General features: G+C 47.6%; 1 protein-coding gene across 4 annotated transcripts in view; it reads right to left on the reverse strand.

Annotated features, from left to right (window-relative positions):
* UBA1 (ubiquitin like modifier activating enzyme 1) overlaps positions 1-19645 on the reverse strand; it is a 155118-nt gene that overhangs the window by 15331 nt on the left and 120142 nt on the right. For all 4 annotated transcript variants that reach the window (XM_030193990.1, XM_030193989.1, XM_030193991.1 and 1 more), the window contains 6 exons: positions 17166-17230; positions 16819-17014; positions 16411-16485; positions 16118-16307; positions 3018-3106; positions 2815-2907 (listed from right to left, as the gene is read on the reverse strand). In XM_030193990.1, coding sequence (XP_030049850.1) covers positions 2815-2907; positions 3018-3106; positions 16118-16307; positions 16411-16485; positions 16819-17014; positions 17166-17230 — 708 coding nt within the window. The remainder of the gene's footprint in view (positions 1-2814; positions 2908-3017; positions 3107-16117; positions 16308-16410; positions 16486-16818; positions 17015-17165; positions 17231-19645) is intronic.

Genomic DNA, 19645 nt, shown 5'->3' on the forward strand with positions numbered 1-19645 from the left:
GTATTCAAGCAGGGTCTGTGTAGGACGAGAGAGGATCTAAGGCCTTGCTGTCACACCAGACAGCAAACCTCCTCCATTTAAAAGAGTAACACCTCTTACTGGAATCTTTCCTGGAAGCCAGCAAGACTCAGGAGACACCCCCCGAAACCTAAGGAAGCAAAATCTAGGCTCTCAACATCCAGGCTGTGAGAACCAGACTGGAGATTGTGATGTAGAAGTGACCCCTTGTTCTGAGTGATGAGGGTCGGAAAACACTCCAATCTTCACGGTTCTTCGGAGGACAAATCCAAAAGAGGGAACCAAATCTGACGCAGCCAGTAAAGTGCCATCAGGATCATGGTTCCGAGGTCTTGCTTGAGTTTCAGCAAAGTCTTCCCTACTAGAGGTATGGGAGGATACGCATACAGAAGGCCTGTCCCCCAATGTAGGAGAATGGCATCTGACGCTAGTCTGTTGTGGGCCTGAAGTCTGGAACAGAACTGAGGGACCTTGTGATTGATCTGAGTAGCAAAAAGATCCACCAAAGGGGTGCCCCATGCTCGGAAGATCTTGCGAGCTACGCCCATGTTTACAGACCACTCGTGAGGTTGCATTACCCTGCTCAGTCTGTCGGCCAGGCTGTTTATGCCTGCCGGATAAGTGGATTGGAGAAACATGCTGTAACGGCGTGCCCAGAGCCACATCTGGAAGGCTTCCTGACACACAGGGCGAGACCCGGTGACCCCCCCCCCCCCCCCCCCCCCCCCCCCCCCACACTTGTTAGTATAATACATCGCAGCCTGATTGTCTGAACTAAGATAATTTGGTTGGACAGCCAATCTCTGAAAGTCTTTTGAGCGTTCCAGATTGCTCGGAGCTCCAGAAAGTTGATCTGAAGACCTGTTTCATGGAGAGACCAGGCTCCTTGCGTGTGAAGCCCATCTACATAAGCCCCCCAACCCGAGTGATGCATCTGTTCTCAGCACTTTTTGTGGCAGAGAAATTTCAAATGGAAGTCCAAAGGTCAGATTGGACCAAATTGTCCACCAATGAAGAGAGAGTACAAGCTCGGGGGACACCCTGATGACATCTTCCAGACTCCCCGTGGCTTGATACAAGTGAGAAGCCAGGGACCATTGAGCAGATCTCATGTGAAGATGTGCCATGTGTGTGTTCCACAGTGGATCTGTGGAAGCCATGTGGCCCAACAACCTCAACATCTGCCGAGCTGTGACCTGCTGCGGTCCGAACCTTGGACGCGTGGGACAGAAGGCTGTATGCACGCGTCTCTGGATGTCGAGCAGGGCTCCTATTAATTCCAATTGTTGGAGAGAAAGGAGATGGGTCTTGGAGAAGTTTATTATGAACCCTAGTAGCTCAAGCACCTGAATAGTCTTCCGCATGGACTCCAAAACACCCTCCTCCGAACTGCTCTTTACCAGCCAATCGTCGAGATAATTGAACACATGCACTTCCAGTCTAAGTAGCGAAGCTGCAACTACCACTAGACATTTGGTAAATACCCTGGGAGCTGACGCGAGGCAAAAAAGGCAGTACACTGTACTGAAAATGATGTGTTATCAGCCAAAATCAAAGATACTTCCTGTGAGCTGGAAGTATCGGGATGTGGGTATATGCATCCTAAGTCCAGAGAGCATAGCCAATCGTTTTTCTGAATTATGGGAAGAATGGTGCGCAGGGAAACCATCCTGAACTTTTCTCAGACTAGGAACTTGTTCAGGGCCCTTAGGTCTAGGATGGGACACATCCCCCCACCCCAAATTTTCTTCTGCACAAAACATACATAACATATAGTAACATAGTAGATGACAGCAGAAAAAGACCTGCATGGTCCATCCAGTCTGCCCAACAAGATAAACTCATATGTGCTACTTTTTGTGTATACCTTACCTTGATTTGTATCTGTCATTTTCAGGGCACAGACCGTATAAAGTCTGCCCAGCACTATCCCCGCCTCCCAACCACCAGCCCCACTTCCCACCATTGGCTCTGGCACAGACCGTATAAGGAAGTACCTGGAATAGAACCCCTGCCCTTCTTCCCCTGGTGGAACGGGTTCGACTGAATGGGCCTTTAGAAGGACGGAGAGTTCCTCTGCAAGTACCTACTTCTGCTAAGAGCTGAATGAATGAGCTCTCGGTTCTGACCTGCTCGTTCGTGCCAAGGTGAAAGAAGGAGATTTATACCTCCTTGGTTTTTGTTTTTAATGAATTTAGAGCTTGGCTGCCTCTCCCTGAAGCTACACCACCTTCCTGCCGAAAGGGTGAATTCCCCACAGAAGGGGAGGAAGGAGGGGGAGGGACCTGGGAACTCCCGAGTGTAGCACCTGAGGCTAGGAAAATCCTCTAGCAACCGCATCCTCCACAAGACCGTTCCTCGGTGCACAGACAGGTTTTTTTTTTGTTTTGTTTTTTAAATCAAAGCTAAAGAAAATAGAGAGAGATACTAAGGGCTCACCTCCTTCCACCTGCTGGAGACCGAGAATACTGAATCTAGGGTCACATGGCCAGGATTCTTATTGGCTCTCTAGAGTCAGTTCAGTCTCCTCCTGCTGGAAGGAGTGCATAACCCATCAATCCAATCCTGGGCTGGTCCGGAGGGACACTAAGGAAACATGTTTTAGCAGTCTGTTGGATATGTGCAGAGAAAGAGAGAGGAGTCAAAGATTACCCCAAGGTTACAGGTTGACAAGAGACAGAGAAGATGAAAGTTATCCACAGATAAAGAATGGGGGAAGAGAGCTGAGAGAGAGGGAGGATGAGTATGTTATCCACAGAGATAATGGGGAAAGATAAGCAGCTCAGTTCTCCTTACCTTATGCCTATCAGCTGGAGGGATGTCATAATTCTCAGCCCGCAGATTTGAGGCAGCCACAATGAAATCCATATGAAAGTTTGTGTCATCATCCTAGGGTGAATGAAATGCAATAAAGGTGTGAAAGGGGGATTTTAATAAGTGGCTTGACTTCTCCCCGACTTCCCTTTCCCTCAGCCTCTCCATCAACAATCTACTTATACCTTCTCAAAGTGTATAGGAAACATTTTGAAGCTAGCCAACTTTTCTGGACTGGGGAGGGCATTCTTCAGTTCTTCTAACCGACTGTCATCTGGCAGATAGAGAAAACAAAAACAGCTTTAATGGTGCACAGAGCTATAAAGCTCCAAGGGCTTAAAATAAAATTCCCTGTGCCTCAGTTCTAGCTTTCTGACCACCACCTAACCTGAAACAAACTTGTAAAAGAGTAAAACTGTAAACAGAATCCCAGAAAAGAAAAGTGGTACAACACCCTGCAAAATAGTACGATACAAGTTATGCCACCAACAAATCACAGTGTCCCACAGCCATCCTGGAAAGACATTCAAAAAGTGAAGTTATTTATCTGTAGCAAGCGTTCTCCAAGGACAGCAGGATAAATAGCTGGGAAAGCTCACCAGCTTTTGTACATTTTAGATGCATAACATTTTAGAACATTACACCACGCATGCATGTGTATCTTGCTTGCCACAGTCCTGCAAGACTAACCAATCAAATTTTTAACCCTTTAGTGTCCAATGTTCCCGTAATAAGCCATATGGGAACAGATTGATGGGAACATTGGACACTAAAGGGTTTTTAAGCTGATGAATTCTAACTCCATCAGGGAAGGGGGGAAGGTATGTAAGGCTATTTATCCTGCTATCCTCAGAGAACACCTGCTACAAGTAAGAAACTTCCTTTCTTTGAAGACAAGCAGGATAAATAGTCCTTCATGTGAGACCCTGGCTTCAGACTGCCTAAAACAAAATAGGTCAACATGTGGCTTTGCAACAGGCAAAAGTCAGAATAATGCAATATAAAATGACTTATGTAAATAAGAGCCTGGAACTGAAAGAAATGGGCCAAGAGGTTGGAACTAGACTCTAGACCTCAAAGAGATTCTAAAGGACTGTCTAGCCAAACTGTCGCATTGGGAGTCTTGCTTCAAACAATAATCGGATGTTAATATGTGAACCACAGACCATGTTGAGGCTGATCTCAAGTAAGCTATCAATGCCCCCATAGCACTAGCATTATGAGTTGTGAATGACCCTCCAGATTCAGCCCAGCCTAGGCATAAGTAAAGAAAATGAAGTCTGCTCGTTAATTTGAAAGAATGAGTTTGTTGATAACATCTTCCCTTTTTTTTTTTTTTTAGGTCAAAACTCTCCAAAAAGCTAGGTGAATTTTCTAGGGGCTTGATGAACATAAGGTCTTGGAAAAAAATGTTGATAGAACAGACTGGTTAAGATGGAACTCAAAACCTACATGAAGGAAGAAACTTAGGATGTGTGCACAGGACCACTCTACTGTTGTAGAACTTTCCAAGTCAGGTACTTCAGGTGACATATCTAATAGCTCAAAAAGAACTTTCATCAGCTGGGTTAAAATGACTATGTTAAAGTCCCATGACTCTGCAGGGAACCCGGCGGGAGGCTTCACCTGCAAAAAGTAAATATCTAAAGGCTGAGCACAGGTAGAGTTACCTTTTACTTGGTGATAAGTGCCAACTGCATTAAGGTGAACCCTTGAGACCTGACTGACAAGTGTAGAAGGTATTCAAGCAGTTTTTACATATGACAAGAAAATGGACCTATGGCTTTGCCCTCACAGACAGCAAATCTCTTCCACTAAAAACAGTAGGACTATCTAATGGAAGTCTTTTGGAAGCCAATAGGCAAGTTCAGTGAATTCACTACCACCCTCTCAACATCCAAGCCTTGAAAGCCAGGGCAACTGGAGATTGTGATACAGTAGGAAATCTCCAATCCACTAATATTAGAAAAGTTTCCAGTCTCATGGAAGAAGAGGGAACCATGTCTCTCTTGGCTAATAAGGAGCAATCAGGATCAATGTTCCTCAATCTGTAAGAGTTTCAGAACAGTTGTCGCTACAAGAGGTACTGGAGAATATATGTACAGAAGACCCCCCACCAATGAAAAACGAAGGCATTTGAGGCTAGTCTACCTTGAGATCCTAGTCTACAGCAGAATTGGGGGACTTAACAATGTGTGGCAAAAAGACCAAAGAGGTGCCCTACTCTTGAAAATTCTTCTGGGCTACATCCTCATCCAGAGACTATTCATGAGATTGCAGAGTCTGATTTAGCTTGTCCACCCAAAAATTCTTTTTTACTGCCAGGTATTGTAGTTCTGATGAACATCCCATCTCACTTCTACAATCTGACAGCTTCCCAACACAGGAGCTATAAGCCCATCCCTCCCTGCCTAAGAACATAAGAAAATCCATACTGGATTTCACCAATGGTCCATCTAGCCCAGTATCCTTCTCTCAACAGCAGCCAATCTGGGTCACAAGTACCTGCCAGAAACTCAATTAGTAGCAACATTCCATGTTACTAATCCAGGGGCAAGCAGGGGCTTCCCCCATGTCCATCTCAACAACAATGGACTTTTCCTCCAGGAACTTGTTCAGATCTTTTTTAAACCCAGATACATGCCATTACATCCTCTGTCAGCGAGTTCCAGAGCTTAACTATTCTTTGAGTAAAAAAATATTTCCTCCTATTTGTTTTAAAGGTATTTCCATATAATTTCATTGTCTCCTGGTCTTTGTACTTTTTGAAAGAGTGAAAAAACGATTCACTTCTACCCGTTCTATACAAGTCAGGTTTTTTTAGATCTCAATCATATCCCCCCTCAGTTATCTCTTTCCAAGCTGAAGAGCTCTAACCTCCTAAGCCTTTCCTCATATGGGAGAAGTTCCATCCCCTTTATTATTTTAGTCGCACTTCTTTAAACCTTTTCTAATTCCACTATATCTTTTTTTGAGATACGGTGACAAGAATTGAATGCAATACTCAAGGTGAGGTCGCACCATGGAGCGATACAGAGGCATAATATTGTTGGTCTTATTTTGCATCCCTTTCCTAATAATTCCTAGCAACCCGTTTGCTTTTCTGGCCGCTGTCACCGCACACTGGGCAGATTTCAGAGTACTGTATGCAATGACACCTAGATCTATTTCTTGAGTGCTGACTGGTAAGGTGGACCCTAGTATAACTATGATTTGGATAGTTCTTCCCAATGTGCATCACTTTGTATTTGTCCACATTAAATTTCATCTGACATTTGGATGCCCAGTCTTCCAGTTTCCTAAGGTATTCCTGCAATTTTTCACAATCTACATGTGTTTTGAGAACTTGGAATAGTTTTGTATATCTGCAAATTTAATCACCTCACTCGTAGTTCGATTTTCCAGATCATTTATAAATATGTTAATAGTATAAGTCTCAGTACAGATCCCTGTGGCACTCCATTACTCACCTTCCTCCATTGCGAAAAATGGCTATTTAACCCTACCCTCTGTTTTCTGGAGTGGAGGAGTAACCTAGTGGTTAGTGAGTGGACTTTGATCCTGGGGAACTGAGTTAGTTTCCCACTGCAGCTCCTTGTGACTCTGGGCAAGTCACTTAACCCTCCATTGCCCCTGGTACAAAATAAGTACCTGAATATACCGTATTTTTCGGACTATAAGACGCACTTTTTTCCCCTAAAATTTGGGAGGAAAATGGGGGGTGCGTCTTATAGTCCGAAGGTAGCGTTTTTGGACCGCCGTCCCGTACTTACACGATTCCATGTTCCCTGGTGGTCTAGTGACGTCGGGGCAGGAAAGAGCCCCCTCTTTCCTGCCCATCGCGCTGCTCTCCGTGCTCCTCACTGCTTTTCTGACGGTCTCGGCGAGATTCAAAATGGCCGCCGAGAATCTCAGCGGCCATTTTGAATATCGCCGAGACCGTCAGAAAGCAGTGAAGAGCACGGAGAGCAGCGCGATGAGCAGGAAAGAGGGGGCTCTTTCCTGCCCCGACGTCACTAGACCACCAGGGAACATGGAACCGTGTAAGTACGGGACAGCGGTCCAAAACTCGGACAAGACGCACCGGAGCACCTAGGTTTTAGAGGAGGGAAAAGGTGAAATTAGGCCTTACCTGCTAATTTTCTTTCCTCTAGACCCTCCAGACCGGTCAAGACGCTTGGGTTATGCTCGCCTACCAGCAGAGGGAGACTGAGAACACTAACTTCAAACTATGTACATATAACCTGTGCCTAGCCTTCTGTCGTCAGTATACACTTAGCAAAGCAGAAACCAAAAAACCTGAAACAATAAAAACAACCCCTGTACCTGGAAAACCCCTAGTCAAACACCAACAGTGTGCCTCCACAGACGGAACGTCAAAACGCCCCGCTCTGTAGAGTCATATAGTCAAAGAAATTCTCTCCGACCACCTAAACTTGAAAGGATAGTCATAGCAGAACACGGCTCAAAATCACTTCTGATAATCCACAGACTTCTGATAATCCACAGGGCGGGCTCTTGACCGGTCTGGAGGGTCTAGAGGAAAGAAAATTAGCAGGTAAGGCCTAATTTCACCTTCCTCCTCAACCCTCCAGACCGGTCAAGACGCTTGGGAAGTACCAAAGCAGTAGAAACTTAAGGGTGGGACCCTCGAAACGCAGAAGACAACACCGCCGCTCCAAACCGAGCATCCTCCTTTGCCTGAACATCAAGTCTGTAATGCTTCACAAAGGAATGGATGGAAGACCACGCCGCTGCCTTACAAATATCCTGCGGAGGAATAAAACTACTTTCCGCCCAAGAAGCAGCTACCCCCCGAGTAGAATGAGCCTTAAGCACCGAGGGCACGGCCCGGCGTTTCAACAAGTACGCCGACGCAATGGTCTCCTTCAACCACCTAGCCAGAGTAGCCTTGGAAGCTGCTGCCCCTTTTTTGGGACCTCCAAACAACACAAACAACCTATCCGATGCTCGAAAATCCTGCGTTCTGCGCAAATAAGACCGTAAAACGCGCCGTACATCCAACTTAGCCAGTCGACGTTGCGTAAGATCCCCAGCGCGATCCCCCAACACAGGCAAGGAAATCACCTGGTTGACATGAAAAGCAGACACCACCTTAGGCACAAAGGAAGGAACCGTCCGTAAAGTCACTTTCTCCTTAGCAAAAGACAAAAAAGGCTCCCTGCAAGACAGAGCCTGAAGCTCTGAAATCCTACGCGCCGAAGAAATGGCCACCAGAAAAACCGCCTTCAAAGTAAGATCCTTACATGTAATGGATGCCAAGGGTTCAAACGGAGGTGTCACCAACGCCTCCAGGACCAAATTTAAATCCCAAGGCGGGACCAACGGACGACGAGGCGGCCGAATCAACTTCACTGCCTTCAGAAACCGCCCCACATCAGGAGAAGCCGCCAAGGAAAGTGCCCGAATCTTACCTCTAAAACAAGACAAGGCCGAAACCTGCACTTTCAGGGAAGAGAGCGACAGCCCCCTCTCCAAACCATCCTGCAGAAAATCCAAAACTTCCACCACCGAAGCACGCAAAGGAACATAATCCCGCTCTTGACACCAATTCTCGAAGATGCGCCACACCCGCACATACGCCAAAGAAGTAGACCTCTTGCGAGACCTCAACATCGTATCAACCACCCTGGGCGAAAAACCTCTCTTTCTCAACCAGTGCCTCTCAAGAGCCAAGCCGTAAGCAAGAACGGAGAGGGATCTGCCATCTCTATCGGCCCCTGAACCAGTCGCACCCGAGGCCCCAAGGGAATCGGATCCTGCACCAGCAACCGCATCAGATCTCCGTACCACGGACGCCGGGGCCAATTGGGCGCTATCAGCACCACTAACCCCGAGTGCCGACCGATCCGCTGCACCACGCGACCCACCAGCGGCCACGGCGGAAACACGTAGAGCAACTGCTGAGTTGGCCACGGAAGCACCAACGCGTCGATGCCCTCGGCTCGCGCGTCCCTTCGACGACTGAAAAACCGACAGACCTGCGCATTGTCGGCCGACGCCATAAGATCCAACACTGGCCGACCCCACTGCAACACTATCCGCTCGAACACGGAGGGATGGAGAGCCCACTCTCCGGGATCCAACGTGTGTCTGCTCAGATAATCCGCACTCACGTTGTCCACCCCTGCCACGTGTCCCGCCGATAGACTCTGCAGATGAACTTCTGCCCAGGACAGCAACTCCGCCGCCTCTACGGCCAACCCGGGACTCTTCGTTCCCCCCTGTCGATTTACATAGGCGACGGCCGTGGCATTGTCTGACAGAATCCTGACTGCCTTGCCGTCCAGAAGACTCTGAAAGGCCCGAAGAGCCAACCGAATAGCTCGCGTCTCCAGGCGATTGATGGACCAACTCGCCTCTTCCAACGTCCAACGCCCTTGGGCCACCTGACCCAGACAATGAGCCCCCCATCCTGACAGACTTGCATCCGTGGTCAGCACCACCCAATCTGGAGTGTCCAACGGCATGCCCTTCACTAGATTTGGAGAGTGGAGCCACCAGCGAAGACTGCACCGAGCCACCTCCGGCAGTAAGAGCCTCTCCTCCAAACTCTGAAACTGAGGAGACCAACGAGACAACAACGCTACCTGCAACGGTCTCATGTGGGCCCTGGCCCAGGGCACCACCTCTATTGATGCCGCCATCAGACCCAGCACCTGAAGATACTCCTGCGCCACTGGCGCCCTCTGAGCTCGGAGGTGCCGAATCTGAGACTGCAGCTTGGAAATACGGGGAGCTGTCAAAAACACTCGGCCTTTCTTCGTGTCGAAACGTACTCCCAAATATTCTAGAGACTGCGACGGAACGAGGTGACTCTTGGCCAGATTGACAACCCATCCGAGCGACCGCAGAAAAGACACCACCCGGCCGGTGACGTCCTCGCTCTCTGACTTTGATTTGGCTCGGATCAACCAGTCGTCGAGATACGGATGGACCAAAATGCCCTGCAAACGCAGCGCAGCCGCCACCACTACCATGACCTTGGAAAAAGTGCGGGGCGCCGTTGCCAGGCCGAACGGAAGAGCACAAAACTGAAAATGCCTCCCCAACACCACAAAACGAAGAAACCGCTGGTGTGCCTCTAAGATGGGAATGTGCAAATACGCCTCCGTCAGGTCTAAAGACGTTAGAAACTCTCCTTCCTGAACCGCTACAATGACCGAGCGTAACGTCTCCATTCGAAAGGAAGGAACCTTCAGAGCTGCATTGACCCTCTTGAGGTCCAAAATGGGCCGAAAGGCGTCCTCCTTTTTGGGGACCACAAAATAAATGGAACAACAACCCGTTCCTCGCTCTTTTGAAGGAACCGGAACCACTGCTCCTAAATCGACCAGACGCGCCAGAGTCTCCCGCACTGCTCTCGCCTTGCGCCTGGAATGACAAGGGGACACGAGAAAGAAATCTGGCAGAGGACCGTCGAACTCTAACGCGTAGCCGTCTCGCACAATCTGCAGCACCCACTGATCTGAGGTGATCTGGACCCACCTCTGGTAAAACAAGCGCAAACGCGCCCCCACGCGACCCAGAGGTTGGGTCCCCAAACCATCATTGCGAAGGACGGGACACTCCGTTCGCTCCCGAAGCGGACCCGCGCCCTCCACGGCGACCACCTCGAAAGGACTGAGTTCTTTGGAAAAACCGACCCCTAGTCCCCCCCCGAGGACCTGCCGGGCCGATAACGACGAGCTTCCTGAAACCGACCACGCACCGCGGACCCCCTAGCGGCCTTAGGGCGAAGCTCTGGAAGACGAGGAACCTTAGCATCACCAAGACCCCTCACCAACTTATCCAACTCTTCTCCAAAAAGCAAAGAACCTTTAAACGGCAGCGAACACAGCTTTGCCTTAGAAGCAGCATCAGCCATCCAGCCCCGCAACCACAGGGCCCGACGAGCAGCCACTGCCAGGGTCATGTTCTTAGCCGAAGCCCGTAACAAATCGTACAGCGCATCAGCCATGAAAGACGACCCCATCTCCAACTTTGCCAAATCTTGAACTAAAGAAGCCCTATCCGCCGGTGGGCTATCCAGCAGCCGCTCCGCCCAGCGAAAACACGCCCGGGCCACCAGACCTCCACAAACTGACGCCTGCAGCGCCAAGGCAGACAAATCAAAACTCCGCTTGAGAAACGTCTCCAATTTCCTGTCCTGTGGGTCCCGCAACGCGGCCCCCCCATCCACAGGAATAGCCGTAGCCTTAGTCACAGCCGTCACCACGGCATCCACGGTCGGAGGCCGGAGGGATTCTCTATCCTCCTGCGGGAGCGGGTACAACTTAGCCATGGCTCGAGCCACCTTACACTGATCATCTGGCGAACGCCACTCCTGGGTAATCATTTCCCTCAGATCCGCGTTCATAGGAAAAGTACGTGAAACCTGCCGGATCCCCTTAACCAATGGATCCTGCGTCCCGGCTGTCACTGGAGCTGACGCCTCAAACTTGAGAGTCGACGACACCTGTTCAATCAGTTCCGTCAACTCATCCCGGTGAAAAATGCGAACTACCGAAGGGTCCTCCCCAGGCACCGCAATCTCCTTCTCACAACCAGCCAACGGCCCCTCATCCTCCTCCAGGGGACTAAAATCGCCCTCTGACTCTGGAGGGGAAAAACTGTCCAAGTCCTCCGACCACTCTACACGTGGTCTCTTCACACTAGCCCCCCCCCGTTCCCAGACTAGGGGGCTCCGCTCGCGTCGGCCCTGCCTGCCAGGCCTGGAATAAACTCCAGATGAAATCCGGCGGGAAACCCATCCGACCAGGAACGTCCCCCCCATAAAAACCTGACAATTGACTGCCCATAGGTCCTCCGACCAACTCCAGGCCTTGCGATGCCGATTCCAAAATGGCGGTGGTTCCCGCCAAAATCGGGACCGCCGCCGCACTGCTACACTGAGACGCTGCCGGCTCTGGGGGGCCAGACGCGGGTACCTCCGCCGCTAGCACCGGCGGAGCGGAGGAAGACGCCTTCGGTTCGCCACAATAACGGCAGGAACCGCCAACCACGTCAACCCCCCGGCGCGCACAAGATTTGCATCGGAGCGGCTTTCCCGACATCGCGCGCCAAACTAACAGCTGACAGCCCGAAACCTCAATCACCCGGAGCCTTCAATAGCAGCGCCCCAAAACAGCTGAACAACTCCGGAACCCCGGAGTGCAGCTCACTTAGCTCTCAACACCGTCTGGGCCTTTGCTCTGAAAGAATCTTTTTTTTTTTTTTTTCACAAACTTTATTGCAGAAATTGAGCCCTGCTGCTGCTAAACTATACGGCACTCAAGGCTGCAGCACAGAACTGCAGCCGAGGCACAAGCTGCCCAAACGGGAGAGCCAGTTAGGGGGAGGGACCCGGCCACCCGGGTGTGACACCCCAAAGGGGACAATGGCAGGCCCCACCGGACCCACCAACCCCCAGCACACTAAGTCTTCCAGGCACAGGAATGCAATCTAAAAACAGATCCAAGAAACTTCTAACAAAATCTCTGAATCCTACCAGACCGGACAAGCTGCACAGGTTGCCTGTCTACCCTCTGCTGAGACTGAGAAAATACTGACGACAGAAGGCTAGGCACAGGTTATATGTACATAGTTTGAAGTTAGTGTTCTCAGTCTCCCTCTGCTGGTAGGCGAGCATAACCCAAGCGTCTTGACCGGTCTGGAGGGTTGAGGAGGAAAGGAAAATTTTTTTTTTCCTATTTCCCTCCTCTAAAACCTAGGTGCGTCTTATGGTCCGGTGCGTCTTATAGTCCGAAAAATACGGTATGTAAACCGCTTTGAATGTAGTTGCAAAAACCTCAGAAAGGCGGTATATCAAGTCCCATTTCCCTTTCCATTTTCTGTCCAATAACAAACTCATAATCCACAGAAGAACATTGCCTCTTATTCCATGACTTTTTAAATTTTCTCATGAGTCTCATGAGGAACTATGTCAAAAGCTTTCTGAAAATCCAGATAACACTACATCAACTAGTTCACCTTTATTCATATGTTTATTTATACCTTCAAAGAAATGAAAACTGGTGAGGCAACACTTCCTTTGGCTGAACCCATGCTGACTCTGTCCCATTAAACCATGTTTGTCTGTGTGTTCTGTAATTTTATTCTTTATAACAGCTTCCACTGTTTTACCTGGCACTGAAGTCAGGCTTACCGGTCTGTAATTTCCCAGATCACCCCGGAACCTTTAAAAAAAAAAAAAAAAAAAAAAAAACTGCCATTACACTGGCTACCCTCCAATCTTCAGGTACTATGGATGATTTTAAACGACAGAGGTCCAGATGACTTATCACTGTAACTTGTCAATTTGGCTCAGTATGTCTTCCCATTGCACTGAGATCTTTCAGTTCCTCCACATCGTCACCCTTGAAAACCATTTCTGGTACAAGCAGATTTCTTAAATCTTCTTCCATAAAGACTGAAGCAAAGAATTCATTCAATCTCGCCGCTATGGCCTTGTCCTTCTTGAGTGTCCTTTTTGTCCCGTCATGATCTAACAGTCCCACAGATTCCCTCACAGTCTTTCTGCTTCTGATGTACCTGAAAAAGATGTTACTATGAGCTTCTGTCTCCATGGCAAGTTTCCCTTCATATTCTCTTTTAGACTTCAAAAGAATTGTATTCTGTAACATAGTAGATGACGGCAGAAAAAGACCTGCACGGTCCATCCAGTCTGCCCAACAAGGTAACTCATATGTGCTAATTTTTGTGTATACCCTTCTTTGATTTGTACCTGTGTTCTTCAGGGCACAGACCATATAAGTCTGCCCAGCACTATCCCCGCCTCCCAACCACCAGCCCCGCCTCAGACCGTATAAGTCTGCCCAGCACTATCCCCGCCTCCCAACCACCAGCCCCGCCTCCCACCACCGGCTCTGGCACAGACCGTATAAGTCTGCCCAGCACTATCCCTGCCTCCCAACCACCAGTCCCGCTTCCCACCACTGGCTCTGGCACAGACCGCATAAGTCTGCCCAGCACTATCCCCGCCTCCCAACCACCAGCCCCGCCTCCCGATCTTGACTAAGTTCCTGGGGATCCATTCCTTCTGCACAGGATTCCTTTATGCTTATCCCACGCATGTTTGAATTCCGTTAACGTTTTCATTTCCACCACCTCCCGCGGGAGAGTATTCCAAGCATCCACTACTCTCTCTCTGTGAAAAAATACTTCCTAACATTTTTCTTGAGTCTGCCCCCCATTCAATCTCATTTCATGTCCTCTCGTTCTACCCACCTTCTCCGGAAAAGGTTCGTTTGCGGATTTATACCTTTCAAATATTTGAACCTCTGTATCATATCACCCCTGCTTCTCCTTTCCTCCAGCATATACATGTTTAGTTCAGAAAGCCTCTCCTCATACGTCTTGTAACGCAAATCCCATACCATTCTCGTAGCTTTTCTTTGTACCACTTCAATTCTTTTTACATCCTTAACAAGATACAGCCTCCAAAACTGAACACAATACTCCAGGTGGGGCCTCACCAACGACTTATACAGGGGCATCAACACCCCCTTTCTTCTGCTGGTCACACCTCTCTCTATACAGCCCAACAACCTTCTAGCTACGGCCACCACCTTGTCACACTATTTCGTCGCCTTCAAATCCTCAGATACTATCACCCCAAGATCCCTCTCTCCGTCCGTACATATCAGACTCTCCCCGCCTAACACATACATCTCCCGTGGATTTCTATTCCCTAAGTGCATCACTTTGCATTTCTTCGCATTGAATTTTAAATTGCCAAACCTTAGACCATTCTTCTAGCTTCCTCAGATCCTTTTTCATGTTTTCCACTCCCTCCCGGGTGTCCACTCTGTCACAGATCTTAGTATCATCCGCAAATAGGCAAACTTTACCTTCTAACTCTTTGGCAATGTCACTCACAAATATATTGAACAGAATCGGTCCCAGCACCTGAGGCACTCCACTACTCACCTTTCCCTCCTCCGAGCGAATTCCATTCACCACCACCCTCTGGAGTCTGTCCGTCAACCAGTTCCTAATCCAGTTCACCACTTCGGGTCCTATCTTCAGCCCATCCAGTTTATTTAAGAGCCTCCTGTGGGAAACTGTGTCAAAAGCTTTGCTGAAATCTAAGTAGATTACGTCCATAGTTCGTCCCTGATTCAATTCTCCTGTCACCCAATCAAAAAACTCAATTGAGATTCATTTGGCACGATTTCCCTTTGGTAAAACCATGTTGTCTCGGATCTTGCAACTTATTGGCTTCCAGGAAATTCACTATCCTTTCCTTCAGCATCGCTTCCATTACTTTTTCAATAACCGAAGTGAGGCTTACCGGCCTGTAGTTTCCAGCTTCTTCCCTATCACCACTTTTGTGAAGAGGGACCACCTCCGCCGTTCTCCAATCCCTCGGAACCTCTCCCGTCTGCAAGGATATATTAAACAAATCTTTAAGAGGACTCGCCAAAACCTCTCTGAGCTCCCTCAATATCCTTGGGTGGATCCCGTCCGGTCCCATGGCTTTGTCCACCTTTAGATTTTCAAGTTGTTGATACAGCCTTGACAGTGGGGGCTCATTGCCAGTTTTGCCAGGAAAGCTACCCCAGATTTCAGCTGGGCTGATTGAGGGTGGAAGCTGCTGTATCCCACTGGGGCATCACCCGGCTACGTAACCCTCAAAAATAGCCTCCTAGTCTTCCAGGGTGGCAGAGGTGGAAGCCCGATCGAGGAGCTCATTTTCCAATCATGGGGTTCCTTAAAAGAGAGGAGCTGGGACTGTTGTCTTCTTGGTCACAGCCCAGTAACGTGTTGTAAGATCTGTGGGTATCAGCAGGGTATGGTTACAGATGAAAAGAACGCCCTGATGAACTGTGAAAACATGGTCCACTTGAAATCTGTACAGTCGCACTAGTTTTCAATTTTTGACAGAATGGAAGAATGAAAGTTGAGACATTCCATGTTTAACATTAATTCAGTAATTTTTTTTTTTTAAAGTTACATTTGTACCCCACGCTTTCCCACTCATGGCAGGCTCAATGCGGCTTACATATACAGGTACTTATTTGTACTTTTATGGGGTGAGGGCAGATTTTTCTTTTTTAATAGGGAAAGTGATGCCAAATCAGACATTTTTAGGTCACAATCAGTAAATGCTTCACAAAGGAGAATACAAGCAACAATACCCATGCCACCACCCTTAACTCAATTAGGAGTGGTAGCAATTACTGTGGCAGATCACAAGAATTTAAATTATGAGCACATCTGACGAAAAATCAACATTTCTCTCTCAACCACAGATGCTTACCGATGGAAGCATTAGAGTTCTGTAATTCCTGATCCGAAACATGGATTTTGACTCCAGATTTGGGAGTAAATTCTGGCACGCTCACACCATTGACAACCTCCACTACTGCAGCTCTGTCTCTGGAACCAGCAATGCCATATGACTGGGCAAACAAGTTGGCGGCTGCTACAATATAATCCAGATGCAGGGCCTGGAGTGATAAAGAAGTTAGACTGAGCCCTTATCAAGCAATTAGATCCCCCAGATGTGTGTATGCTTCCTCCCATCCCCACCCCCTTGCTTGTGCCTCTTACCAAGTTATCATCAAAGACCAATGGGTGGGGACATCTCTTGGGACCTGACCAGAAAGGAGCACCGGAAGTTGTCAGCTGCAATAGCAAAAAGTGGTTTTGTTTATTTTGAAACAAGCAGGTTACCACTGCCTAAACACCAGTTACCTTAGCTTCAACATAGCTGTTGAAGCTAAGGTAACTGGTGTGTAGGCAGTGGTAACCTGGCAGAAATCCCCAGTAAAATTAGTGAAAGGAAAACCAATTAAGTTGTTTAGCAATGACAATAAAAAAGGCTGACGCTTTAAAGTTGTTTGGAAGCTCAGGGTGAAACAACTGTTTCATAACTTATGCAAGTAGTCATAGCCACACTTTTCTTTGAATGGCATTTGTATGGAAATTTGGGTGCTTTGCAGAGTACTATTCACCTACCTGGTCTGGAGGAAAGTTATGTAATAGTTGGCGGATGTTGTTTGAATACTGGGTGTGCCAGTGGCGGCAGGCCCAGGCCACACAGTCCTGCCAGGATGTAGGCCGCTCTGTTACTAAGCTCTTGTAGATGGCCTCAATGATCTCTAAGGGCTGTGAGCCAGGGAGTTTCAGAGTTCGCTCCATGAACTTTGGATCTCTGAATAAAGCATAATAAACCATACATCATTCTCACAAACCAAGGTACCAGCTCCATTTCCCAAATTCACCACACTTCCCAGAGTAAGTCTGGCCAAATAAGCCTGCAGGGGGGAAACAGCAGACGACGTGCATGTCAGACTCTTACTTACGATAAATACTGATTGACATTCTCAGCCGGCTGCTTGAAGAGACCTTCAAATTCATCCCTGGCCCACTGTAAAGAAAAAGAAAAGGAGAAAAAAAATAAAAAAAAAGTTACTCAGCAGCAAGCAGAAGTAAAAGCCACCAGGATCAACATGGAGATGTTACAGTATGCCAAACTTTGAAACGGCTACTCCCTGCTGAGAAAGAAAACCCTTAAAACACAAAGGAACAGATATACCTAAAACATAGGAGCCACTAAAAGTAGAAGGTAATAAGAATTAGAGAGCTGCATGGGAATGGGGTTAGAGGGGAATCCTGCGTGGAACTCCTCCAGGTCCACAGGACTCTTGCGAGGATCCCCTCCAGCTCTGCAGGGATCCTGTGGGATGGATGCAGGCCCTGCAGGGTTCCTGCAGATGTCTAGTGCCAGGTCAGCCTACCTATTCTTTCTTTGTGTTTCTAAGCTAGCTTAGCAATTATAATAGCACTAAAAGAAATTAATGGATATGGTTGATAGCACTGAAATCTCCATAAGTACTGGCAGGGGAAGTTATCAACATGGGCTAATGTTAAGTTGGGTTACATTCCAGTGCGGACGGGCAAAAATCTCTGTCCCTATGCAACTCTCTAGTAAGAATACCACCACAAATTGTATTTGCTTACTTAATCTGCACAAAAATAAAATTTTATGTATACAAAGTGACATTTCAAACAATACTGTGTAGTTTCATAGAAATCCACCTTAATGTTACTGAGATGCCAAATTTTAAATACATTTTTAGACCGAGGTTTGTTTTTTATAAATTTTAAATAACAGCACCCAAAAATTAGAGTTAACACAGTTAATGTCAACCTGAAACAGTTTGAATGTTTAAATCTGACCTTTTAGCACCATATGTCACTTTGTGCAAGTAAAATTTTAATTAATTCAGTCAGGGTTCAAAGTTGTTATTGCAAAATGCTTAGGAGTCTCACTTTTTTCAGACACTGTGTATTATATTGTGTTGTTGTATTAAGCATATGTAACCCAATCATCCAACAGAATTCAGTCTCTTTAATTACAAGATTTATACTCTACGGTAACTCAATATTCGAAGTAGTTTCCCTCTTGTTGCTCCTGTATTCCCATCCGTATTCTTTTATTAAACTGCTTATGCTATTGTCTTTGTTAATTTTTATATATCTATTTTATCCTGCTGAACTATGTAATTTCTTATAACTTTGTTAGCCACATTGAGCCCACACAAGCTGGGAAAATGTGGGATACAAGGGTACCAAATAAATAAATTAAACATTGCACATTGGGGGGGGGGGGGGGGGGGGGGAGGGGGGAAGAAAAGATCATTTTTCACTCAGCGTTGCAGAGTACATAGAGAGATTTGACATGCCATTTTCCCCAACAAGGAGACTAGTTTTCAGAAATAATAGCAGTAAGTGTAAAGGAGAAATTAGACCTTTACCTGCTAATTTGCTTTCCTTTAGTCCCTCCGGACCAGCCCAGCGAGTGACTGATGAGTTGTGCATGCCTTCCAGCAGGTGGAGACTGAGAATTCGGACTCAGAGAGCCAATAAGAGCCCTTGCCATTACTAGAAAGATCCAGTATCACGTAACAAAGCAGGAAAGGAAAGCCTCATTCTGTGCACTCAGGAGCCTGAGCAGCCAGCCACACAGACTAACACCAAGCCTGTGATGTTTTATCAATGTACCTTCTCCAAAGAGGCACAAACAGAAAGCTTAAGACGCTCAAAGGTATACCAAGCCTTCCGAGTACTTATGATTTTTTCTTTTCTTTTATAAACATTAACCATGAACCGTAAACGGACGCCGCTCTCCCTAAAAACAAACGTCACGGAACAAACCAAAATGGAACCAAATAAGACTACCAGGGCGGGTCCTGGGTCGGTTCAGAGGGACTAAAGGAAAGCAAACTAGCAGGTAAGGTCTAATTTCTCCTTCCTTAGTGGCCCTCTGGACCGGCCCAGCGAGTGACTGATGGGAAGTAAAGCAGGAAATACAAGGGTGGGCCCCCAACAAACCCACTATGAGAACATGCGCCCCAAAAACTGAATCCTGACTCAGAACATCTAATCTGTAATGTTTAGTAAAGGAATGCAAAGATGACCAAGTTGCTGCCCTGCAGATTTCCAGGGGCGGAACCAAAGAACGTTCGGCCCACGAAGCCATCTGTCCCCTGGTAGAGTGCACTTTCACCACCTTGGGAACCGGCTTGCCTGCCAGAAGGTAAGCAGAAACAATCATCTCTTTAAGCTACCTAGACAACCCCTTCCGAGATTCCCCCCAATGAGCACAAACAAATGCTCCGTCTGCCTAAAGTCCACTAGCTTTCAAATAACCTTTAAGCACTCGTCTAACATCCAGACACTTGAGACAACGTTGCTCCGACCTGGAAAAAGAGCGAGAACTGTTAAAAACAGACAGACACATGAAAACGCGACAATACTTTAGGAAGAAAGGAAGGAACTG

Source organism: Microcaecilia unicolor, chromosome 2 (assembly GCF_901765095.1).
Source record: "Microcaecilia unicolor chromosome 2, aMicUni1.1, whole genome shotgun sequence".
NCBI lineage: Eukaryota > Metazoa > Chordata > Amphibia > Gymnophiona > Siphonopidae > Microcaecilia > Microcaecilia unicolor.